This window comes from Palaemon carinicauda, chromosome 9, assembly GCF_036898095.1.
Source record: "Palaemon carinicauda isolate YSFRI2023 chromosome 9, ASM3689809v2, whole genome shotgun sequence".
NCBI lineage: Eukaryota > Metazoa > Arthropoda > Malacostraca > Decapoda > Palaemonidae > Palaemon > Palaemon carinicauda.
The window spans coordinates 127,359,531-127,382,455 of NC_090733.1; the positions used below are offsets into that span (position 1 = coordinate 127,359,531).

General features: G+C 38.4%; 1 protein-coding gene across 1 annotated transcript in view; it reads left to right on the forward strand.

Moving 5' to 3' along the window:
• Positions 1-18,783, forward strand: part of LOC137647134 (A disintegrin and metalloproteinase with thrombospondin motifs adt-2-like) — a 241,825-nt gene extending 223,042 nt beyond the window's left edge. Inside the window, exons 10-13 of the mRNA XM_068380386.1 lie at positions 1,003-1,162; positions 7,609-7,698; positions 10,309-10,457; positions 11,520-18,783. Of these exons, the coding sequence (XP_068236487.1) occupies positions 1,003-1,162; positions 7,609-7,698; positions 10,309-10,457; positions 11,520-11,796 (676 nt within the window). The 3' untranslated portion in view covers positions 11,797-18,783. The remainder of the gene's footprint in view (positions 1-1,002; positions 1,163-7,608; positions 7,699-10,308; positions 10,458-11,519) is intronic.
• The last annotated feature ends 4,142 nt before the right edge of the window (positions 18,784-22,925 follow it).

The window sequence follows — 22,925 nt, forward strand, 5'->3', positions numbered from 1 at the left end:
AAGAACAAAGTATTTTGATAGGTAGCCTAAAGAGTAATCAAAATAGGTATTAGTTAAAATCTACCTTGGTCTTGTTACAAATTGTGTGATACTGTACTGTACTGTACTGTACTGTATATTGCTTCCTGTGTATGAAGGCAGATCATATCTCAATCAGAGAATTATCAACTAGTCAGAAAAGCAGAGTGGCAAAGTTCCCGCATTTAAGTTGATGAAGAAAGAGACAAAATTATTCTTCCAGAGGAGACAGTTCAAAGGAAAACCTAGTTAAGGAGAATAAAGAATGATGTTCTACAAGGATAACATGGAGCTATCAGTGAACTATGTACAGTACTGTATAAAATTTTTATTACTTTAATTCAAAATTTTTTTCATTTTATTTTAATAGCCATTATGCTACACACTCATCAATTCAGAATTTTTTTTTAAATGCTACAGATTTTTTTTAATGCCCTTACTTTGGATCCATAATTTTTTTCGTATGATACTAATCTGCAACAGGTCACAGAGACTAATTACAGACTCGATTGTTAGTTCCAAAGGATTTGATAATGATGGATAATTGTCTCCTATCATTCTTTGTTTCACCAATAACTGATCTACTGACTTCTTAAGATCCTATGAAGGCTCAGGCCTTGGAGAAATCAAATATTTTACCCTTGCTCCGTTGTTTTGAAAGCTTTTAGCCCACATAAAACCTTGATGAATGATAAAGTTTGTCATTGAATGTGGACAACTCATTATATATACATTTCTTTCACATAATAGAGAGAACATCATGAAGAAAACTACTTTGGGATAATTTTAGATTATTTCTTGCCTTCAAGTGTAGGCTTTCTTATCAGTGCGAAATTATTCCTATTACTGTTATGTAGTTTTTTATGTATTTAATTTATTTGTTTGCAGTTGTATGAAGTTATTCTCAACTTTATCTTTACCAAGGATAAAAGTCATTTTATATTCTCCCGTTGAACTGAAATTTATATTTTATTTTACTTGTAGGTATTCTGCTGACTGTTTAAATGACTTAGCAAGAGGACCAAGAGATCTTGATTTTACTGATGAGAAGCTGCCAGGAGAAATCTACACAGTGACTCAGCAATGCACATATGCTCTCGGATCAACTTTCAAGCCATACATCACATCCAAATATCCATATAATGTAAGCATTTTTATTCTTATATTTTACTCTGAAGATTGCATATACATCAGAAATGAATTTTGTAAGATTAGGATGTACAACAGATCTGTACATGACTTGTTTGCAGTTATGTTAAGGCACATGCATTTGTTAGCTGCAAGTCATGATGCTCTTATTTCATATTTGTAGATTTTGTAAAGCTTTTTTGTTTCATGCAGGTCAACTATAATCAAAATACCTATCTTACTGTTATTCCTTGTAGCGTGGAAACAATGCCGATTTTCTTTTTAAGCATTTTGCAGTAATGCTCTGCATTAAATGGCTGTTTAATGAATGCAGTTTAAAGGTCATGCAGGAGTGAGAGCAAATGGCAAGGGACAGGTCATTGTGCTTTCTCACTATGCCCTAGAGATGAACATACTACACACATAAACTAGAGCGGCACTCAGTAAAGCGCAGACCTCCACCATGGCAGCTTATTTCTTGACATTTTGCTTGACCTTCCAAAATTTAATCATTTCCAGCTTTTTACATAAGTCAATCCTTGCAAGTTTCATTATGATTAAAATTGTGGCCAGGAAGCTGTTCACAAACAAACACAAACAGGGGTTAAAACACAACCTCCTTGCAACTTTGTTAGCTGGGAACTAAGAGTAGGCTACAGAGGGCTAGGCAATGGCTATATGATTCAGCAGATAGCCATATAGGCCCCTTCAAAATCCCATCCTTAGCTTACAAGGACAGTAAGGTTGTTGATACTAACAACTACTGTGCTGTGAGCACTGCCTGAACTCTCACCCCCATAGCTTTCATGTTTCTACTAGCCTTAAACAACCCTGTCTATTATTCATGCTACCTTTACCCAAATTATGATATTCAGTACCTTACAGTTTTGACAACACTAACCTTAAATTGTACCTGTATTGTATTCAGTATTACAAGACAGCAGGTTTCAACCAAGCACTACTTCAGCCTAAACATTTTTTTCCAGCAACAAGTTTAGTTTCCACTGTATTTTTTATTACATCCTTTTCTATTAGCTTTTGCCAATGTCATGAATTTCATATTTCATCCCAGTGTAACCATAATTTAAAGCAATTGTTCTTGGACACTTTTCACAGATGACTGCAAAATCTGGTTTTTTTTTTATTAGAAGCTGTATCTAATCTCACTTTATTCTTCTAAGGGTTAGTAAAAAATGGACTAATCAAATAAAAACTAGTGGACTAAATGTTGAATCATAGTTAGACATAAAGACATAATGTGTTGTGAGATTGTTATATTATTCAAAAAGTATGATTCCTGAAAAAAATATTTTTATACATGTACTTCAAAGCTCAGTATAACTTATGATAAATTACACATTGTATTTTGAAATTATTTGATTTCAATTATTCTAACCCAACATTCATTATTCTACAAGCTTTAAAAGTGTAGATTTGGTTGAAAAACTCAATAAATACCATTACTACTTCTACTACACACCCTTAGCAGCCATGTTTGTTTTGGTCATCTTTGCTCTGTCAGCAACCATGATACCGTCTCATTTTGTGGGTTAAGAGAATTTTAGGCCTTTTTCAGGGGTTTAGACATAGTGTGATTTTAATTTTTTCAAGTTATTTTTTTTGAGTGAAGATTTTGTTTAGTATGTAATAAGACTTGTTTGCAAGAAACTAAGTGACTTGTATAAGCAATGTCAAGCAATATTAATTTATGCTTAGTATGGAGCCATAATTTAACAAGATAAAAAAGTGATGTTAAACTAATACTATGCTATTCAGGGACCAGATTTCTGTTGGCAGTACTCCTACTTCCTCTGATAAGTCAGAATTGTTTACCTTTTAATATTCATAATGGGAATCTTTTCACTCTGGGGTTTCCATTTCTTCCTGTCTGTCAATGTCCCTTTTTCTAAGGTGATTTTATACAGTAGTTCCTTTCCATTTACAGTTTTTGCTCTTCAGAGTCGTAGACAGGAATTATTAGTTTTTCTTTTTTCTTCTAAAACCTTGGTAGGGAAAAAGTCAATACATTTCAGTTTAAAGGTTGTTGTTAGGCACAGTAAACCCAATGATTAAAAGGTAGGTCTATCTCAAGTCTCACATAAATTTGGAGAAAAGTAGAATAGGCCAATGCTTTATTCATAAAGGAAGCTCAACCCATGCTTATTGTATTAAGCTTAATTGCATATAACTTGCAAAAAAAAGGCTGGATGACTATATATCTGAAGATAATTTTTAAAGTTTTTCAGTCAATTTTTAGGTTCTATGCTCTTCACACTTTGTGCTTCCGATTTGCATTGGATTGAGAGGCTAGCAAAATAAAATTTGTTATAGAATGCAAGAATGTTGTGCACAGCATTTAGGGGTCTAGCACCCTAAGCATCTGCGCTCCTTGCATCAATGCCTCACAACATTAAGGGTCTCCACAACAAAGTAAATTTATGCAGTGGTCACACCAATGGTGCCTATGTAATAGCGCTTAAGTCAATAACACCTACGATGTTCATGCCCAATAGGGACTTCAATGCATGCATCAATAGCACCTGTGATTTTTGCACCATAGGCTTCTGAATCTCAAGTCAATTACACCTTTTAACATCATGCTGATTATGCACCTGAATCTTGTGCCGATCCTACCTCTGTGTCTATTGCCAGTGGCAAATACGAGTCTTGTACTTATCTCGCCTATGGGATTGATGGCACTATATCCTTGGAATCCAAGCTAAGGAACCTGGCACTCCATTGGCGAGTCATCGTGATGCAAGGGAAGATTGTTCTCTTCGTGAATCTTCTCTGGTCCTTTGGTGAGTCATCATGATGCAAGGGAAGATTATTCTCTTTGTGAATCTTCTCTGGTTGCAAAACATGTTCAGGAGGAACATGCAAAACTTATTCTATTGGCTCAGGAGTGAATTAAGGTGCTTCTACCAAGCACTTGACTCCGATAATATACACCAGGTATGTTCTAGAGATAGTTAACTCACGAAGTGCTAGGGGAATGTTGCCAAAGGACGACGGCCACATAATGAGTTTAGCGATTTTATCATAAAACTATATTGGTTTTATTTATTACAAATTAAATTACCCAATATTATTATTATTATTATTACTTACTAAGCTACAACCCTAGTTGGAAAAGCAGTATGCTATAAGCCCAGGGGCTCCAACAGGGAAAATAGCTCAGTGCGGAAAGGAAAAAAGGAAAATAAAATATTCTAAGAAGAGTAACAACAATAAATATCTCATATATAAACTATAAAAATTTTAACAAAACAAGAGGAAGAGAAATAAGATAGGAGAGTGTGCTCGAGTGTACCCTCAAGCAAGAGAACTCTAACCCAAGACAGTGAAAGGCCATGGTACAGAGGCTATGGCACTACCCAAGACTAGAGAACAGTGGTTTGATTTTGGAGTGTCCTTCTCCTAGAAGAGCTGCTTACCATAGCTAAAGAGTCTCTTCTACCCTTACCAAGAGGAAAGTGGCACTGAACAATTACAGTGCAGTAACCCCTTTGGTGATGAAGAATTGTTTGGTAATCTGTGTTGTCAGGTGTATGAGGATAGAGGAGAATATGTAAAGAATATGCCAGACTATTCAGTGTGTATGTAGGCAAAGGGAAAATGAACCGTAAACAGAGAGGAGGATCCAATGTAGTACTGTCTGGCCAGTCAAAAGACCCCATAACTCTCTAGCGGTAGTATCTCAACGGGTGGCTGGTGCCCTGGCCAACCTACTACCTATATTTATATATAAACAAAATGTTCTTGAAATGGAGATTAATAACTAATAATGAGATCTCACGGAAGTAAAATATATTTTTAAAAAAAAATTAAAAAATTAAAAATGATAAACACATGTATAGAGCTTTTTTGTTTTTGATGGCTTGATAAAATAGTTTTTGATGCATTTTGGTTTTTTCATGTCAGAATGTTAGCAAATTTAGCGAACGATCATAAGAAAATTTATAGTAAATATACAAGAAATAATTGTTTGTTGAATGGATATGTTTATATGAGTATTTGCATACGCAGTTTCCGGCCATCACTATTATTACCTACCTTATGAAACAAGAAAAAAAATTGCACAAGCATATGTGAAAAATATGTATAAAACCTATTCATATTGTATACTACATATTTAAAGATTTCAATTTTGTGTTAAACATCCTTTTCAGATCCCTTTTCAGGCAGATTCGTTCGTACCCATAAGTTTTACCAATTGCGTTTGGATAATCGTGACATTCATCATTTGATATGTTACAATCACTGTCATCATCAATCTCAAAGTCACTAGTATATGATAAAGAATCATTATCATCATCATGAAAGGCCATTCTAATGAATAAAAAGAGAAAATAATGATAAAATGTGTCGGAAATGAAAAACATTCTTACCGCTAACACACATATGTCGATAGCTCCGCCCACCCCTGAAGCTGATGTTACCTTTTCCCTTTTATTGTATGTAAAACCATGTAATATCTGGCAACTCTTTCCTCCGGCTGGAAGCTGATTGGTTGAAGAATATATCTTCGTCATTGAGCTAGTCTCAGGAGGTCCGGGACTGAATCCCGTGAAATTTGAAAAATGAAGCATTGCTAATATCAACGTCGTCCTTTAACAGCTCGTAATGCATCGATAAAATCGATCCACAGCAAGTTTTGGGTTAAAGAAGTTCTGAAATTAGATTCCCTTCCCATTACCCTAACATCAGATCCTAATATCTTTGAGGAAAAATATGACTCCAATGCAAAGTATGGCATACTGGCAATTTTTAATATCTTATGGACCAAATTCAAAAGTGGTACAGTACTCAGCTTTGGGTATGTATTTGTAAATATATATAGCATATGTCTGTATATGTTATATACAAATCTAAAGTATTATATAATTGCTACTAATATTAGGAAATGGTTTTTAAATTCCTATTTAAGCTCAGAGTTAGTTGGATCTAAAGAGATTTTCTTGATGATCCCTCTTTTTGTGTGCCTTGCATCATTAGAATTGAAGAAAATTTCCATTTTAAGTTCTATAAGAAACTCCTTTGATAATTTAGTATTATAAAATATTGGATGGAAAGAAATAAGCAGGTGTCTCTGTCCAGTTAAGTCCTTAAAGGGACTATTTCCATTATGCAAGATACCAAGAGTCTCTTGGGCTGACTTAGGGATAATTCTTGCCCTATGTCAAGAATGCTATCCTTTTCCTGAAGATTTGTATCCTAAAAACACCATAAATTAGAAGAGTTTATGCTTCCTTCCATTTTAAAGTTAAAATGCATTATATTTTAGGAATAAATGCATCACTTGGTCTCATAAATTAATATATCCTTGAAGTAGTAATGGTGCACAATGGAGATTTAACTAGGTCTTTGTTTCCTTATGCTTATGGTTAGTTCTAGTTATTTATAATTCATTTTGTTCCTTAGGTTCCCTTGTTGCAGAAGAAGGTATTTGTGTTAGATTAAGGAAAGGGGAGTTATTAATATTTAACATCCTTAGGCATTCATTTGACTAGCTCTCACTTTAGTTTAATGTTGTTGATGGTCTTATTGGTGGGAAAATACTCTAGAGAAGGGACTTGTAACTATAGTCGTTGTTTTTACAAGTCTTTTCTCTTTTTAAAAACTTCATGAATTGGAATAAAGGACAATATACATGTTCTTTATCAACTTCAGATGGTCTCAGAGCAAGTCTTCTGGCGGGTGAATCACGAATAAGAATACAGTATTAGGGAATACCTGTACAATACTGTATTGTTATTTATTCTTTGTTTTAAGGTGTATTTCTGTACCTATCCCTAAATGATTTCCACCACTCCCCTACCTGCCAATGTTTTAATCAGCGCAATGATAGTTTGGTAAGAGTAACTGATATAAGACAGATTTTCAGTTTACATTACTGTATTTCAATACTAACTTAACATAAATTCAATCCATTTCTCCTCCCTATATCTAATGGATCAAAAAATTATATTAGAAGTAATGAATAAAAAATGTGAAATATCTCAAGATCAATAGTAAGATTAAAATAGATCTGTTATATATGAATTATGAAGAGATAGTTATGTCGACCTGTTCAACAAAAACATTTGCTGCAAGTTTCAACTTATAAAGTTCCAGCAATACAACTGCCACATTAGGGAGATCATTCCACAATCTCATAACAGCTGGAATAAAACTTCTAGATTACTGTGTAGTGTTGAGCCTTATGATGAAGAAGGCAAGACTTTTAGAATAAATTGCATACCTAGTACACTACTACGTACGGGATGGTACTGTACAGTCTGAGAAGATCTGAATCTATTGGATGGTCAGAATTATTGATATGAGAGGAATAGCCATACAAATCCTTTCATTTTTAAGTTTGTCAACCAAAGCTTGTAGCAAAAGGAACCTTGAGAATGTATTGAAATAACATTTATCTTTTAAATTCGTTCTTAAGTTATAAATGATTTTTTTTAACAGAATGTTTGTCGTGAAACTTGGTGTCAAAACACTACCCATGCAATGCGAATACATCCAGGCCTGGAAGGCACATCATGTGGGGTTAAAAAGGTAAGAAATGGGAAACCAAATGTGTAACAGGTTTATTTGGAAAAAGATTCGTAATATTTATTTGACATATACAAGACTAGGAAATGTTTAAAATTTAAATAACATTTTTTCTGATAATGAATAACCATACAGTACTTTATTAATGTCGGAAGCACAATTGAAATCTAAAAAAAAATATAAACCTGTAAATAACATTGAGAAATAGTAGTGGTGGTTAGTTAGCTATTTAGTGTACTTGATTATTTGTTACTTCTCTTTTCTGGCTTTGATTTTACAATTAGGAGCATCATAAGGGAATAAAAAATTCCTAGAAGGGGATTTGTAAGAGAAAAAACTTTGTGATGTAATACAGTAGTTCATCAATTTGGTAACAGTAACTTTTCTTTTACAAAACCATCATATTCATTACTACTATTTTAAGCAGAGATGACCATTACATGAGCTAAGTGGTTAGATTCTAGATAGATTCTAAGTAGAAAATAATAGATAAACAACATAAATTAGGACCTGAACCAGATGGGAATTCAGGGTGCACAAGATGAAAAAAAGGAAGTTAACTCTTCAGACACCCAATAGCTTGAAGGGAGAATTTTGTTCTAACATAATTTTTGATAATCATAATGCATCCTAAAAAAGGAAAAGGAGTCATTATTTACAAAAGCCCCAAACATTCCTCCAGGCTTCTTTCAAAGCACAAATTTCACTAAAGACAAAACATGACCCAGTAGTTTCACAGTAATTTAATGAAAGAATGCCAAGTTATATTTATATTGGTAGATCATGAGTAAAATCTGCAAGCAGGTCTGGAACATTTGTGTTGCTTTCCATGCTGACTGGCATGTACTTGCTCATAGAAACTAAAAGCAGTCACTAAATTATGTGATCTTTCTGCCTTTCCTCATTTTATCCATCTACCTAGAAGGTTTGGTTACAGGTGAATGGAAGAAGTGCTGTCGAAGCTTTTCCAAGGAAGGAAGATTCTGGATTATCCAATTAGACCTGAAGGTCGCTGGATTTTTTCTCAGCACTTACTAAAGGTGTGATGGGGATCTCAGAATAGTTATTCTTCAAGGCCTTGGGCTCTTAGCGTAAGTGATGTGTAGGAGATCTGTTTGCGCTTTCTTCCACCATTACCTCTCTGGGAACCGGGCTGCAAGGGACAAGAGTCTCTTGATTGCCTTGTCTGGCGAAATGGGAGGCAATCGTATTCCCTTTTTTCGGATTTCAAATGGCCTATAGAGCACCTGAATGGAGTATCAAGAAGACTTTGTTCTTGGCATTTGATCAGGTCAGATAAGAGTACTTCTTCATACTTAGGCTTTGACAAACCTTGGTTCTTAATGCAGCGTATGGCTGTGATCACCTAGTGATCGAACCTCGATATATCTTGGAGGCTGGCCATGGAAGTACCATAGATTTCATGGCTGAGGACTCTTATGTCGAAACATCGTAATCTTGTTCCATTCATGATCCTACCACTAGAGTGGACTCTTCTGGTTCAGTCGATTTGGGAAGATGTCTGCAAAAAGTCCAAGAATTAAGATGCTATCAGTCATTATTGTAAGAAATTCCAATGCTTAGAGGAAATCGGATCTGCCATACTAAGCAGACCCAAAGGTAGTTGTCTATGGCGCCTTCCTGCTGAAGAAAATACAAAAAGAGACCTTGGTTGGAGAGGATCCGTGCCAATAATTGCGTATGCATGATGTTCCATTTCAGTTCTTGTAAGATTGCTGATATCAGAATTGAGAAGTAGGTCTTTTCAATACATCGAGATGGAAGATTTTGACGTTTGGGAAAACTCAAGTTATGGATCAGGCTTTGAGTGGGGAAAGATCTAGATCAGAAAGTGCTCAAGTCATACAGTACATTTAAACAGCTGCAGTTGAAGTCAAAGTGAGGGTTGTTCTACCTGTTGGATGGGCAGGGCTTACCTGCCAACCAACTATCAAAAGTCAATGATTTGTATTGCATGTAGGAACAAATAAAAATAAACATTGAGGAAGCAACAAATTACTAATAACTACTTCGTCTGCTTGTATATACACGAGTGATTTTTCTCTTGAAACTTTGAAGGCTCCTTAATAATTTGTTGTTAATTTTTCTTCAAATTAGTGGTAGATATGCATACCATGCTACTATTCAAAGTGGTCTTCCACTTGTATCATTCTTCTAAATATTGAAAAACATTCAAACCTAGTTCTAATAACTGGCCAAAATATCATCTATACTGTATACCATAGAATTACATGAATAAAAAACCTTTTGTATAATATTAGTATGTGGCAAAATAAGTTTTCATAATACTGTCCTTTCTTATATCATAGAAGTATAGTTTGAGAAAACATACCTTTGTCAAAGTATTGTACCATTATTAATGAGCCATTAAAACGAGAATATTATCTTTGTATGCACAGGCAACAAATATGTCATTAGGGTTCTGTTTTAGTATTCGAGATATTTGGTAAGAAGCTTGAGGCTCTCAATCTGTAAAGAATAAAATGAGTCTAGTTTAATTCTTTTTGATAGAGACATTTTAATCTATGAAATTTTTCAACTCGAAAAGTCCACGATTTGAAACTTAACCTATTTAACTTTTATTCTATCAAGTTTTGTGTAAATGGGAATTGTGCTGATAAACCAACAAATGCACTTGAAAGACCTACAACAACAACAGAATCATCAACTACCACAGGAGCTCCTACCAAACCTAGTGGATTTAAGAATTTTTTCCGTAGAATACGGAACCTTTTTAAAAGGTAAGTTAAATTTTGTATGTTATATTTATTTCAAGAAAACATAATTCCTTGTAAATTAAAGACTACCAATCTGTAGATACTTATGATTATCGTGTTCAATTACAATTTTACATCATGTTTTTCCATTATAAGGCATTACTAGTGTATCAAGCTTTCTCGACTAATTATTTTTTTGTACTCTATTTAGTCTAGATCCACATCTATGCCTATTCTCCATGATCATCTAGGCACTTCCACTGGTTGGTGTCCTGCTACATATCATATCCACAACTTTTCTGACTGACTGGTCCTTTTATTTTCACATGTTCAAATCATTTCAATCAGCGAGATCTTGAGCGTTTTCCAGCCCCTGGATACACCAACCACAAATCTTATTTTATAGTTACATCTCTTCAGAATTTCATCCATTTTTTATTCATGTCTTTATTTACTAACTATATTACGTCACTACCCTCACCAGTAGATAATTTATCTTAACAAGGTAGCAGAAATTCCCAATCCCCTTGTTACTGCTCCTTCACTAGAACTCATTCACCTCTTGCTTTCCAGTATTGTCTTCTTAAAGCATTTTGGGTATCAAAACTAAAACCTCTGTTTTCATGTTAGAGTTACTGAGTACAGTACTGTATCTCTTATGGTACTATCTATTACATACAATGTAACCTTTGAATTTACAATTACACCTACTTTACAGGTCTGTGTGGCCATCAAGTTATATTTTCTTGATTCAGGCTTTGGTTGTGCTGATTTTCAATTCTTTCATCTCCATTTCTGTCTTCTAATTTCAATAATTTCTATTACCTCTGCTTTTACATGGCAACACCTGGTCATCTGCATCATTATCTTCAGAGGGCCATTCTTTTCTGCAGTTTTATTCACCCTCATTATGGAAAACAATAAAGGGCTCTGTGTTGATCCTTGAAATCCACAAAGATTGTATATTCTACTATTATACAATATGTGGTGCTGTCTTAAACTTTAGATACAATTTTGAAAATGTTTATAATTATAAGCTATAACATACCATTATGTCAAGTTTGACAACAATTACTGTATTTCCAGATATCTTTACTTGAGGAAAGACCTCCCAACCTATGTGTTTACATCAAAATGGACTTTGACGAACCAAACTGTATGCTCTGTTGCTTGTGGCGGAGGATGGCTTTTGAGCAATGTAAGCTGTGCTACTTACGAGGGTAAAATTGTTGTGGAAGACGACATGTGTGACCCAAAGGATAAGCCTCCAAACAGAGCAGCATGCAATACAAAGCCTTGTAAAATAGGAGATCCAATACCTCCACCTCCATCCAATGAGTTGTTATCATTCCCTAGTGGATGACCCACACTAGGAGTTTGTAACTTAGGCTGTTAAAATTTAAAGAAGTTTGTGCTACATTCTAAGAAAACCAAGGTAAATAGGGATTTTAACAATATAAATTACCATTTATGTAAGTGTCATAGAAAATTTATCATGAAATTGAAATGGTTTATACTGTACTGCACTTAAGCTGCCTTTTTTGAGAGATCATACGGTTATGGAACAGTAGAAATATTTTACATTTGTTCTGTAAATGGAATAAAAACTTTTAGCTATTTACAGGGGTATTACTTTTGGCAAAGCTGAAAGGACGAGCTATTAAGATTTAGCGAGGGTTAACTACCCATCCCACTAGTTAGCTGGGGTAGCTTTCACTCACACACCTGTGACTGTGCTTCCCTTTATTTTATGGCTCAGAGAGTGAGCGGTTGTTGCCGCTTTTCCTCCTTGGCTTTTTTGGACTGCCATTATTCTTTGTCTTTTTAACTTATATTTTTCTCTTCTATATATATGGAAACATTCTTAATTTTTTTATATATATGTTGTAGCTTTCTTTACAGTGTATGTTGCTGTTTGTGTGATAGCATAGTACCTTCCCTCCCAACCTTTCCCCCTTGGACATCGGTCATCTCATTGCCGGATAGCCTTCCGTGTGACTCGGCGCCACCACAGGGGAATTGACAGCGTTTGGATATTTCTCAGTTCAGTTGTTGTTGTCGCCTTCCCCTCTACGTGGAATCTACTCGGGGAAGGTAGTGCAGCCTTCTCAGAGCTTGACTTTGGTCTTGGTCTCTCTCAAGGTCATCGCTGCTCACTTTTCATAGGCGGCCGGCAGTATACTCTGCGGGGGGAGCACCTTTCCCGTTCGTGGGTTAGGCTGCGCTTTCGAATGGTTTCTTCATTAATTAAGTGAAATTATAATTGTTTGTAATTTAACTTTTCATCTTCATCTCCACGGGGAACCCCTTTCCACCGGAGGGTCGAGGGGTTCTCCTGAGTAGTGAATATTTTTAGCTGAATTAATTAATTATAATTCTTGTTTTGTTACAGTTTTTACGCTGCCTCTTTCCTTTTCCCGCCGATGTCGGGCAAGGAAGGAAGTGCTCAGCCTTTATTTTGTGTCTGTTCTCTCGGTGGACACCTTTCCCGTCCGCGGATTAAGTGCTCCTCCCAAGGGTGTTTTTGTTACATAATTTGTTTTATTTTTTCTCAGTTAGCGATGCAGTTCTTCGTTCGACTAAGATAACCGACGGAAAGAGCACTGCTGTTTGGGCCTGGGGAATCTGCTGTCACTGCGCCATCACTTTCCTGTCCTACACCTGTGGCAGCTCCTGATCAGCACTCAGTCTTCAAGGAACTAGCTCCGGCTATGTTTTCTCATGCAGCGCTCTATGTAGATCTTCAACTTGAACAAGGCTTGTTGATGGGAAGCAAAGAGAACTGCACGGAGGTCTGCCTCCAGGGGTTGGACTGCTTTCCCTTCCGAGGGAGAGTGATTCTCCCAAGGTGTTGGGTTATCCTCCCTTCCAAGGGAGAACTTCCCTTCATCATCTTCATCACATCCCATCGACGACGATTCCTGTTTCTTCGCCTAAGAATACACTCCCCCTCCCCTCCTTGCTGAGGCGACTCTTCCGTCAGGGGTGGAGCAGAGCAAAGTTCAAGGCAAGTCTTTCCTTCAAGTGTTCACCTCTTTCGTTCGCGAGAGGCCACTCATAGAGACTCCTCTTCAGAGGCTTGCTGCTGCTGATCAGCTTGCTGATCCTCTTGCACCATTGGGAGTTCGTCACTGTGGTCTTTGACCCCATCGTTCTCCGCCTTAGAGGTACTCCTTCGTCTTTGGCAAAAAGACGCCTCTTCAGCCTCGTCATGGAATTTCTTCTCTTCGGAGGATTCTTCTCGTCCTAATTCTACTTCTCTCCAGTGCTGACTTGAGTCCAATTGGAATCGGGCCTTCGATTCCCCGGACATCCTGATCCCCATGGAACCAGAGGAATGGAGGGACCTCGAGTGGTGGGTGGCAAACGAGAATTTGCGGGTTAGGGGTAGATCTTCTTATCCTCCCCCGGACTTGATGCTGTTTTCAACACCAAAAGAAGAGTGGGGGTCCAACGTACTGCACCTCAAGCCTCTGGCCAGTGTCCGAAAAGTTCACCTTCACATAAGTCTCATAGAGATGAAGGCTGTCTTTCTGGCCCTTCAACAGTCCCATTAGTTCCTGGCGGGCCACTCAGTGGTGGTGATGAGCGACAACACCACAGTAGTGGCTCACATAAAAATACAAGGAGATACTTGTTCGCAGCCCCTATCCCATCTAGCAGTAGAGATACTGAGATGGGCCAAAGTCCGCTCGGTACTGCAATCAGCCCGCTTTATTCCAGGCAAGAGGAATGTGCTCGCCAACAATCTAAGCAGAGCATCTCAGATAATGGGTACCAAATGGTCTTTGGATCATCTAGTAGCCAAAAAAGTCCTGACTTTGTGGGTTCCCCGACAGTGAATCTGTTTGCAACGGCCCTGAACTTAAGGCTCCCCAGTCCCAGACCCCAAGGCTCTCTGGCAAGATGCATTCCAACAATAGTAGGACAACATCAACGTTTACGCCTTTCCCCCCCGTTCTGTCTGATGAGAAGGATGCTCAACAAGGCCAGAACAACGGTCAACCTCTCAATGACTCATAGCTCTACTATGGCATCATGCGGAATAGTTTTCAGACCTTCTGCAGCTCCCAACAAGGGTTCCACGAGAACTCCCTCCCAACACGATCTACTCAAACAACCACACATCAACATCTACCACAAAGCTGTAGCTTTGCTACAAATGTACGCCTGGAGACTACCCAGCACCTCCTTACTCAGAAAGGATTTTCACAACAAGTTGTGAAGAGGATGTCTGGATATCTGATGAAATCCTCAGCAGCAGTCTACCAGGCAAAGCAGAACATCTTCTGTGGTTGGTGTCTTGGAAGGGGTGTCTCTACTTAATGCCACTATTCCAGCTATAGCAGAATTCCTCAGGTATTTGCGGGAGGAAATGCGCCTCTCAATTTTGGCAGTGAAAGGCTATCGATCAGCCTTAAGCCTTACCTTCAAACTGAAAGAAATGGACATCATCTCATCGCTAGAATTTTCCTTGCTCATACGGACTTACCTGTCCTCAGTCGGAAGTGAGACCTCCCCCTCGGAACGTGGTTCAAGTTCTCCGGTCTTTAAAGAGACCTCCCTACATTCACTATGCCAGGCAACAGATCGTCACCTTACTTGGAACACCTACCTGACTTGGAAGACAGTGTTCCTACTCACTTTGACAGCGGCCAACTTCATGGTCTCTCATATGACATCGCCAATTTAAGGGGAGGGAGAGAGGTAATGTTCAGCTTTCTCCCCGAGTTTGTTGCCAAGACTGGGAATCCAGGGGTGTCGGATCCTAGATTGGATTCCTTCCGGATAATGAGTCGCCGCTCCATAACTGACAAGCCAGATCATCTAATACTGTGCCCAGTGAGGAGTTTGAGGCTCTACCTCAAGAGAACAGCAGCAGCCCACCCCATGGTGCCTTTGCTTTTCGTCAGCACCGGGAGAAACAAGAGGATTGACCCAGAGCTCAGGATGTCAGGGGCATAGCTATGTCCCTGGCCTTCAAAAGAAATTGCTCTGTGACGCAGGTTCTACAAGTAAGGGTGTGGAAGAGCCAGATGACTTTCAAAACCCATTACCTGCAAGACATGACACATACGAGACTCGATACAATCTCTTATCGGTCCTGTGATGGCTGCACAACAGCTGGTTTAATACCTCAAACTCCCTATTGGACAAGTAGCAGAAGGTTGAGGGCATTGTTATCCGGTTTTAGTCTGCGTGAATGAAAAGGAATGACTGGTTCTCTCATTTTCTTCATCCTCCCCTCTCTCTTGGGGAAAGCAGTATCCTGGGTTCTCTGCACAAGCTGGCTTCAACCACTATAGGTAAACCATCCTCCCTCGTGTACCTAGTATTGTGTCAATACTGTTACATCCCCATACCCTAGCAAGGTGGTATTGGGAAAGTCTTGGTCAATTACGTTATTTCCTACAAAGACTCAGAATAACTTTTACCTTGAGTCACAATGCTAATACCTCAAAACTCAGCTTGCATAGATTGCAGCGCAAGGTTTAGTAAGGTGTTAGGGGTCTCCTTATATTTGGTAGTAACTTACTCATTAAAAGGAGGCCCCAATAAGCCAGATTGGCAGGGACATCCACCCTTATAATAGACGAGTCACTCCTATAAATAGCGTAGGTTTGTATTCCAGTTACAGAACAAGTGACAAATTTGGAGATAATTTATATTTTTCCTAACAATACAAATCTTTAGCTATTCATACAAATTTACCCGCCTACCCTGGCCCCCTTGAAGTCCTACCTCCAAGCAAAGCGAAGCACAGTCACAGGTGTGTGAGTGAAGGCGGTAGCTAGCTACCCCCCTGCTAACTAGCTGGATTGGTAGTTAACCTTTGCTAAATTTTAATGGCTCATCCTTTCATACCCCTACAAATAGCTAAAGGTTTGTATCGTTAAGAAAAAAACAAATTATCTCTGAATGTCATATTTCATTAGTGTTTATTTGTAGGCAATATTAATTTCTCAGACACTAATGCTATTTGGTCTAGTAAACTAAATGCCATCACTGGATAAATACATACAGAGCAGTGGCTATCCAAGATTCCTTAAAGGTTCATCTTCATATAATCAGACCAACACATTTGTGCAACTTGAAGTTTGACAGAAGGATGGATGCATGTAATTTGGAATCATAAAACCTACTGCTGGGCCAGAGAGGACATTCCGTGTTGAAGTGCAACTGGTGGAGAAAACCTCTGCAATTGCACCATGATGATCAAGTTTATGAAGGTTGAACAGCAAGATGGAATAAAGGAAGCGGGGACGGATGTTATTTAGAAGACTAAAATGTGGGTCGAGTTGAAGGGTCACTGCACAGGCCCTTTTGCTATATCTGGCTCCATATGGCACTACCCCCTTTGGGGAGGTGAGGAAAAATTGGAATTGTTACAGTGCAAGTTCTGGTTAACTGAAGGCGTTGCCAAACTCCCAAAGTGGAGAATAGTCAGCTTCATCTGATTTTTCTATGGAGTTTTGTCTAGTCTAGAAGTACAAATTTAACAATATCCATTCACACATCTTTTCTTTTTATCTGGAAACCAAAGCTAACCGAGAGGTGTAAGATTAGGGTAGGGCAAGGAAAAAGTAGTGTATGAAGCCAAACTTAAATTTACTTCAGTATGATATAAATTTGCTACTTTGGTTTTTTAAATAAAATTGTATTTTTCAGTACTGTACTATATATAAAGGCTAAACATAATAAAAAGGTAAAAACACTTGAGCTATAGTTAAGAATAGTCTGTAGATTAAAAATTTATCAGGAGGAGTTTATATTAGTTATAAAATTTGTTGTAGAGCATCAGGGAAAAATTATCATCATAAGGTTTAAAAATTGAAATATATATCTAAATAGATCATAATTGCATGACATAATTATAATAATTCAAGCATTACAGTACTGTCAGTACACAATTTTCCCTTAAAGAATAAAGGAATCATGCCAGGATGCAGAGATCCTCCACTTAGGACTACAATTATTCAATGACCACTTCATACAGATTTTTTTTTCTTTTAACATATTTTAATGCCTCAGATTGAATGAGAACTTTAGATTAGGTTAGAAATTGTATAGATGGGACATTTTGACTGTTGAAAAGCATCTGAGAAGTTAAGGAGTTACTTGTATTGTAAATGGCTTTATTAAGAGTACTGTACATGTATTCACATATGCACGAATTCCATTGAAAAGTAAACCTAAATACAAGTGCATAAAATAATTTTATGGCTATTTTAAAAATTCTGGCCTAAACTGAATGAAATACAGAGCAAGATAACTAAAATGATTAATCAAAAGACAATTTTGTTGACTTGTGATACCAATATCAAATTCATTCTAATTCAAGTAAAAATATACATAAATGAAAACCTAAACAGGTATTTTTGTCCATCCAGTTAACTACACACGTATTCTTTCTGTGAATAATTTTCCTTACCCTTATATTTCATTAATCTTGAGATTGTCCTGGTCATAAAAATATTCCAAGTTCCATTTTAAAAAAAACAGGATAAGTATTACGTTTATAACATTGACTTGCAATAATACTTTTAGCATTCCTATTTCTGTCAAACGTACAGTAGTTGGAAATGCACAGAGAACAAAATGCTTTTAACAAGACAAAATGTGTAATTACACTGATTTTGCCCATAAAAAACTAATACATGTCAAACCCAGAACCACAATGCAGCAAGACACTACAACAAACTTGTAATTTAGTACAGTATTTGTATACATTCAGTACTTACAGACAATGCCACAAGCAAACAATTTATTTACTAACAGGGATATGGTAATCTCAGTGTCTTTGTGTGTGTGTGTGTGGGGGGGTTATGTAACAGACACACCCCCTCCCCAAAACACAAAAAGAAACGACCACTGCCTATGCATGGTCGACTAACATCCTAAATACAGTAACTTACCGTACTGTACTACATTGTTTTCACATGGTTTCTATCACGGTTCAGTATTTTATTTTATATTCATTTACAAAGGTAAATGTACATTACTAACAAGGCTTCAGTACAAGGTAAGACGATGCATAAGTGGTAGCCAAGCCAGCTTAGATATAAGATCCAACATAACACTGTTGTTTTTAACTAACACACTGACTGATACTGTAGTGTATATATTACTGTAATATACATAAAGTAATATCACTACAGTTGTCACGGAGGTGAGACGATATACTGTATCACTCACAAGCGCTCGCTCTCTTTGCTAAGTAGCCTTACAATCCTGTATTCCGTATAACGTACTACGAACACACTGTTAGTAGTTATTTTTCTATCAATGTATGAATACCCTAAGACAATATCTGAAAAAAAAAAGACCAGTTCACTTAACGTTTACGAAGTTTACAAAGTTTACAAAGTTTACAGTAGCAGTGTTCAGTGTATTGAACATGAAGTATACCTGTACATATTACAATAATCCTTATGACATGAGTAAAATCTCTCTCAAAAAAAGAAAATATCTGTAAATGTCTGAGTAACTTGTCAGATACTATTCTGCAAAGACACAATTCCTGAGATGGACAAGATTAAGTCATGCAGTTACATATGACTGAATGATAAAGGGACATACCTGCTAAAAAGAAAAATTATTTAACATTATGTAAATGTCCCATGTGTAAAGTAAACGGATTTTGATCAAAGTGAAAACTCTATTTTTGGGTGAGAGGGCCATGTCGTCCTGATGGAAGGGTTCCTTTAGGTAGCCTTCTAAGGGATATTTACTACAGTGATACTCCCAGAGCATTAAACCAAAGGTCTCCAGGATTCTAACTCCTGGCGCGAGTATCCAATACAGGATATCACATAATATCAGGGGACGTATTCTAGATACGACACATGGGAATCTTCACCCCGAATATATTTAACGCTTCGATGTAAGGGGGAAGAGTGGCAAAAGAAAGGGGTGCCGTTCTAGGTACCACCTGGTGGACCTCCTTCCCTACTACTACCGTGACGCCATTCCTATTCTAGTAGCCTGCTAAGAGTGTTGTGCTCCCCTCCCCTTTAGCCCGGTGTTTTTTACTACTTTTTTGGAATTTCGACATGCAATCTCCAGCATCTTCATCATCTGGCAAGTTGAGTATTAATTCTTTCCTGTGTATAAATTTAGTCTCCCTTTTCACTGTTAAATTCCAATAATTTAAGTGTGTTTGGGTGAGCGTTGCCGAGACCGGAGGCAGCCATTTTATGACTGCTGTCGCCCGTTACATTCGCATACAGTATTATTTAGTCAGTTGGGCAACACTTCCCGGTTTTAAAGCTATAATATTAGCTAGTTAGGCAAATTAAACAAGCTGTGATATTGTATACATGAAAATTATTCCTCCTCCTATCATGTGACTTTACTTATCGTATACGGGTGGGAACTCCGATGGTATCGATTACCTTGGCCGGGGCTCCTACCGGAGCAAGGCTACTCTTGCTCATATATACGTTAGTAAAGTAATTCCCCCCGTTTAGCCTCACCCTATTGTTTCTTCTCGATTCGTATGAGAGATTACATTCTCTAGAATCTAAAGCCAAGCTACGATATTCATTCTCTCTCAGAGAGAAAAGGCTAAACCCTTCCTCCCTCCACGAGTGTCGCCGCCGTTATAGGTGGCAGCCACTGTCTCTCTTCATCACCATCAAGTAGAACGATGTTCTAACTGCCCCCGGCTTTGATTCAGATAGTGACATACTCAGGGTGCCCTTGTCTTGCCGTCGACGATGTCGTCAGCACAGGAAGCCATGCTTCCCCAGCTCATTGTTTGAGGAAGGCAGCATACCTGCTGCCACCTCTGATATCAATGAACTATAAGACCCTCAACCCCTTCCCCCCTCTGTCCTTTAGTGACGTCATGCCGTCACAAGATTCTTTCACCGGTATCCTGACAATCATCCCGGCTTGCTAGGATGACTGTGTTACCAGCCGGTACCCTGCCGGCGGCAGTTAGTTCAGCCGACTCTGCCACCTTCATGAGGAACTGTTTTGGTGCCTTCTTCATTTGATCCATGATGCTCTTTTAGGCTGAAAAAACTGCTTCCATGGCACGCAGGAATTTGAGGGCATGCACTATTGAAGGCTCCATGCTGTGACAACTTCCCCAACTTCTCAATTGTGATGCCTTCATTCTCTTTGTTAGGTTCATCTGCCTCAAATTCACCCTCTTCCTCACTTGCTGAACGGACTTATTCAGCAAGGTCCTCCTTGGTCAGCTCCTCATTATGACCGTCAAGCAATTCCAAAACATTGCCTTCAGCCAATTCCTGGAAGTCTTTGGCTGCCACTTTCTTTGAAAAAGTCATTATCTTCTTGACTGTTATAAAGCTTCATCAGGACTGAAGCTGGAGAAATCTATCACATACATTAGCCACAGACGTTTCCAGCAAGCATTCACTGTTTGTGGTTTGATGTCATTAAATGATTCCTTAAACACACAGTCTGCAATTGTGAAACTCTTCCAATACTTGATGACATCAAGGGGAAGGATGGTTATCCATGGCTGCTTGGAGTTATCCCATCACAAGTCTCCTGTAATATGCCTTAAAGTTTTTAATGACTCCTTGCTCCATACTGTGGCAAGGGCTTTGCTGACTTTAGCATGAAGCCCAGCCGATTAATGTGATCTTTGACATTTCCTCACAAAATCATATATATTCCAGACTTGTTCCTAATCAAACATTTGAATCAATGGACTATAGGTTCAAACTTGCAGCAAATGCTTCTATGTTGAAGAGGCTGACATGAGTCTATCTTCATAGTTTATACATGATATATCCATTTTAAAGTTGTTATATTCTTTTTTGGGCTCAAGCCATGTCGTCCTGATGGAAGGTTCCTAAAGTAGCTTCCTTAAGGTATATATGACTACAGTAGATATTCCCAGAGAATTAAACTAAAGGTTTCACAGAATTCTAACTTCTGGCACGAATACCCATAAGGTTTCCCTTTAGGATATCATATAATAACGGGATGTATGCTTAACACGCCACATAGCTATCTGCACCCCACATAGCGTTTACGCTTCGAGGGGGAAGTGTGGCAAGTTAGGGGAAGTGTGGCAAGTTAGGGGAGGAGCCGTTACTAAGTTCTCCTCCTTCGTTACTGTTACGGTACTCTGTGACGTCATAACCGCCGCCATCTTGGTTGACGTCACCGTTGCGCGCCTTCCTCATTCCTTCTTACGTAGCGTTTATGACCAGGTGCTTTTTGTTTGCTAGTATATTCATCATATGTCGCAATCTTCTGCCTCGCCTTCTTCTGGAAAGTTGAGTACCATATTCTTGTATTGTATAAATCAGGTCTGGCCGTAAATTAACGCCTTTTTATCTTAAAATACTGTGTTTTGTGGCGGAGCTGTGCCTTGACCGGAGGCGTTATGACGCCGACGCTGTTGTTCGCTTCGCATGCTTTATTTAGTTAGCCAGAACAACCTTCCCGGTCTTATAACTAATTATCAGCATTAGTTATTTAGTCTTCATTGCTAGGAATTAGTTATATTATGCCAATTGTATTCATTTTCGGCGAGTGTAGGTAGCCGAATTCGTAAGCTAGATTGCTAGCCTAGCCCCTAGGCTCGATAGCCTAGGCATTTTTGTTTACTTTCATGCATGATATAATAAGTGTTCCTAGTGTTAATTTACGAAATGAAGATGTTAGGCATTTATACATATAAGATTCAGTGATTGCACATGTTTTTCTCCTAGGAAGTATACAAGGGGTTTCGATGATCTTGGTAGTCGACTCCCTTGCCCCTAACCTAACGCTTAGGGCTTTTGTATACTTTCTCACCTCCCCAGTTACCTTATCCCAAGGTAATCTCCTCCCTCTGAGGTAGCTTAGGCTACATCCTAGCCCTCCTTACCTTGAATAGTATTCAAGTGAGGTTAGGCTAGGATTTTCTTTCCCCACACATAGCCATAGTACATGAGCTTTGAGTTTGGGACAGAACCTCAGAGTACCAGTCGTTTACCCCAGGCTACCCCATTAGGTGAATGAACTCTCCTTTTGGTCCCTGCCGGTCGGAAAAGGGGGTGGGGGTGGCCTCTGCCCTTCCCCCTAGGCCACACCTGGTAGGGTTACGACCCCTCCTCCCTGTGGCCTAGCGACTTGTCCTACACCTGCCTTCCCTGGACTAGGGGATATGTTCCCCTAGCCTAGGTTAGGAAGGCCCTGGGATTCTGTTTCTTCATAGTTTAGGACAGTACATCAGTGCTGCTCCTTCACTGCACTAACCTACCCTAGGCTGAAGAATGAATTCTTCCTACACCTGGGATAGTGCCGGTACTGAAACAGAACCCCCCCTGGAGTGACGGTGAGGGCTAACGCCTTCCCCTACACTCTTCCTCAGGACCCTCTCCCCTCCCCCTCTGTCCCTTAGTGATGGCCTAGCCATCACACCTCTGTCCACCGTCCTACATGTGGGGTCGGCCTGGTCCTTTCGTTGGTTAGTCCGAACTGCTAGGCTTCCTGCATATAGTTGAACTATGGGATGACATA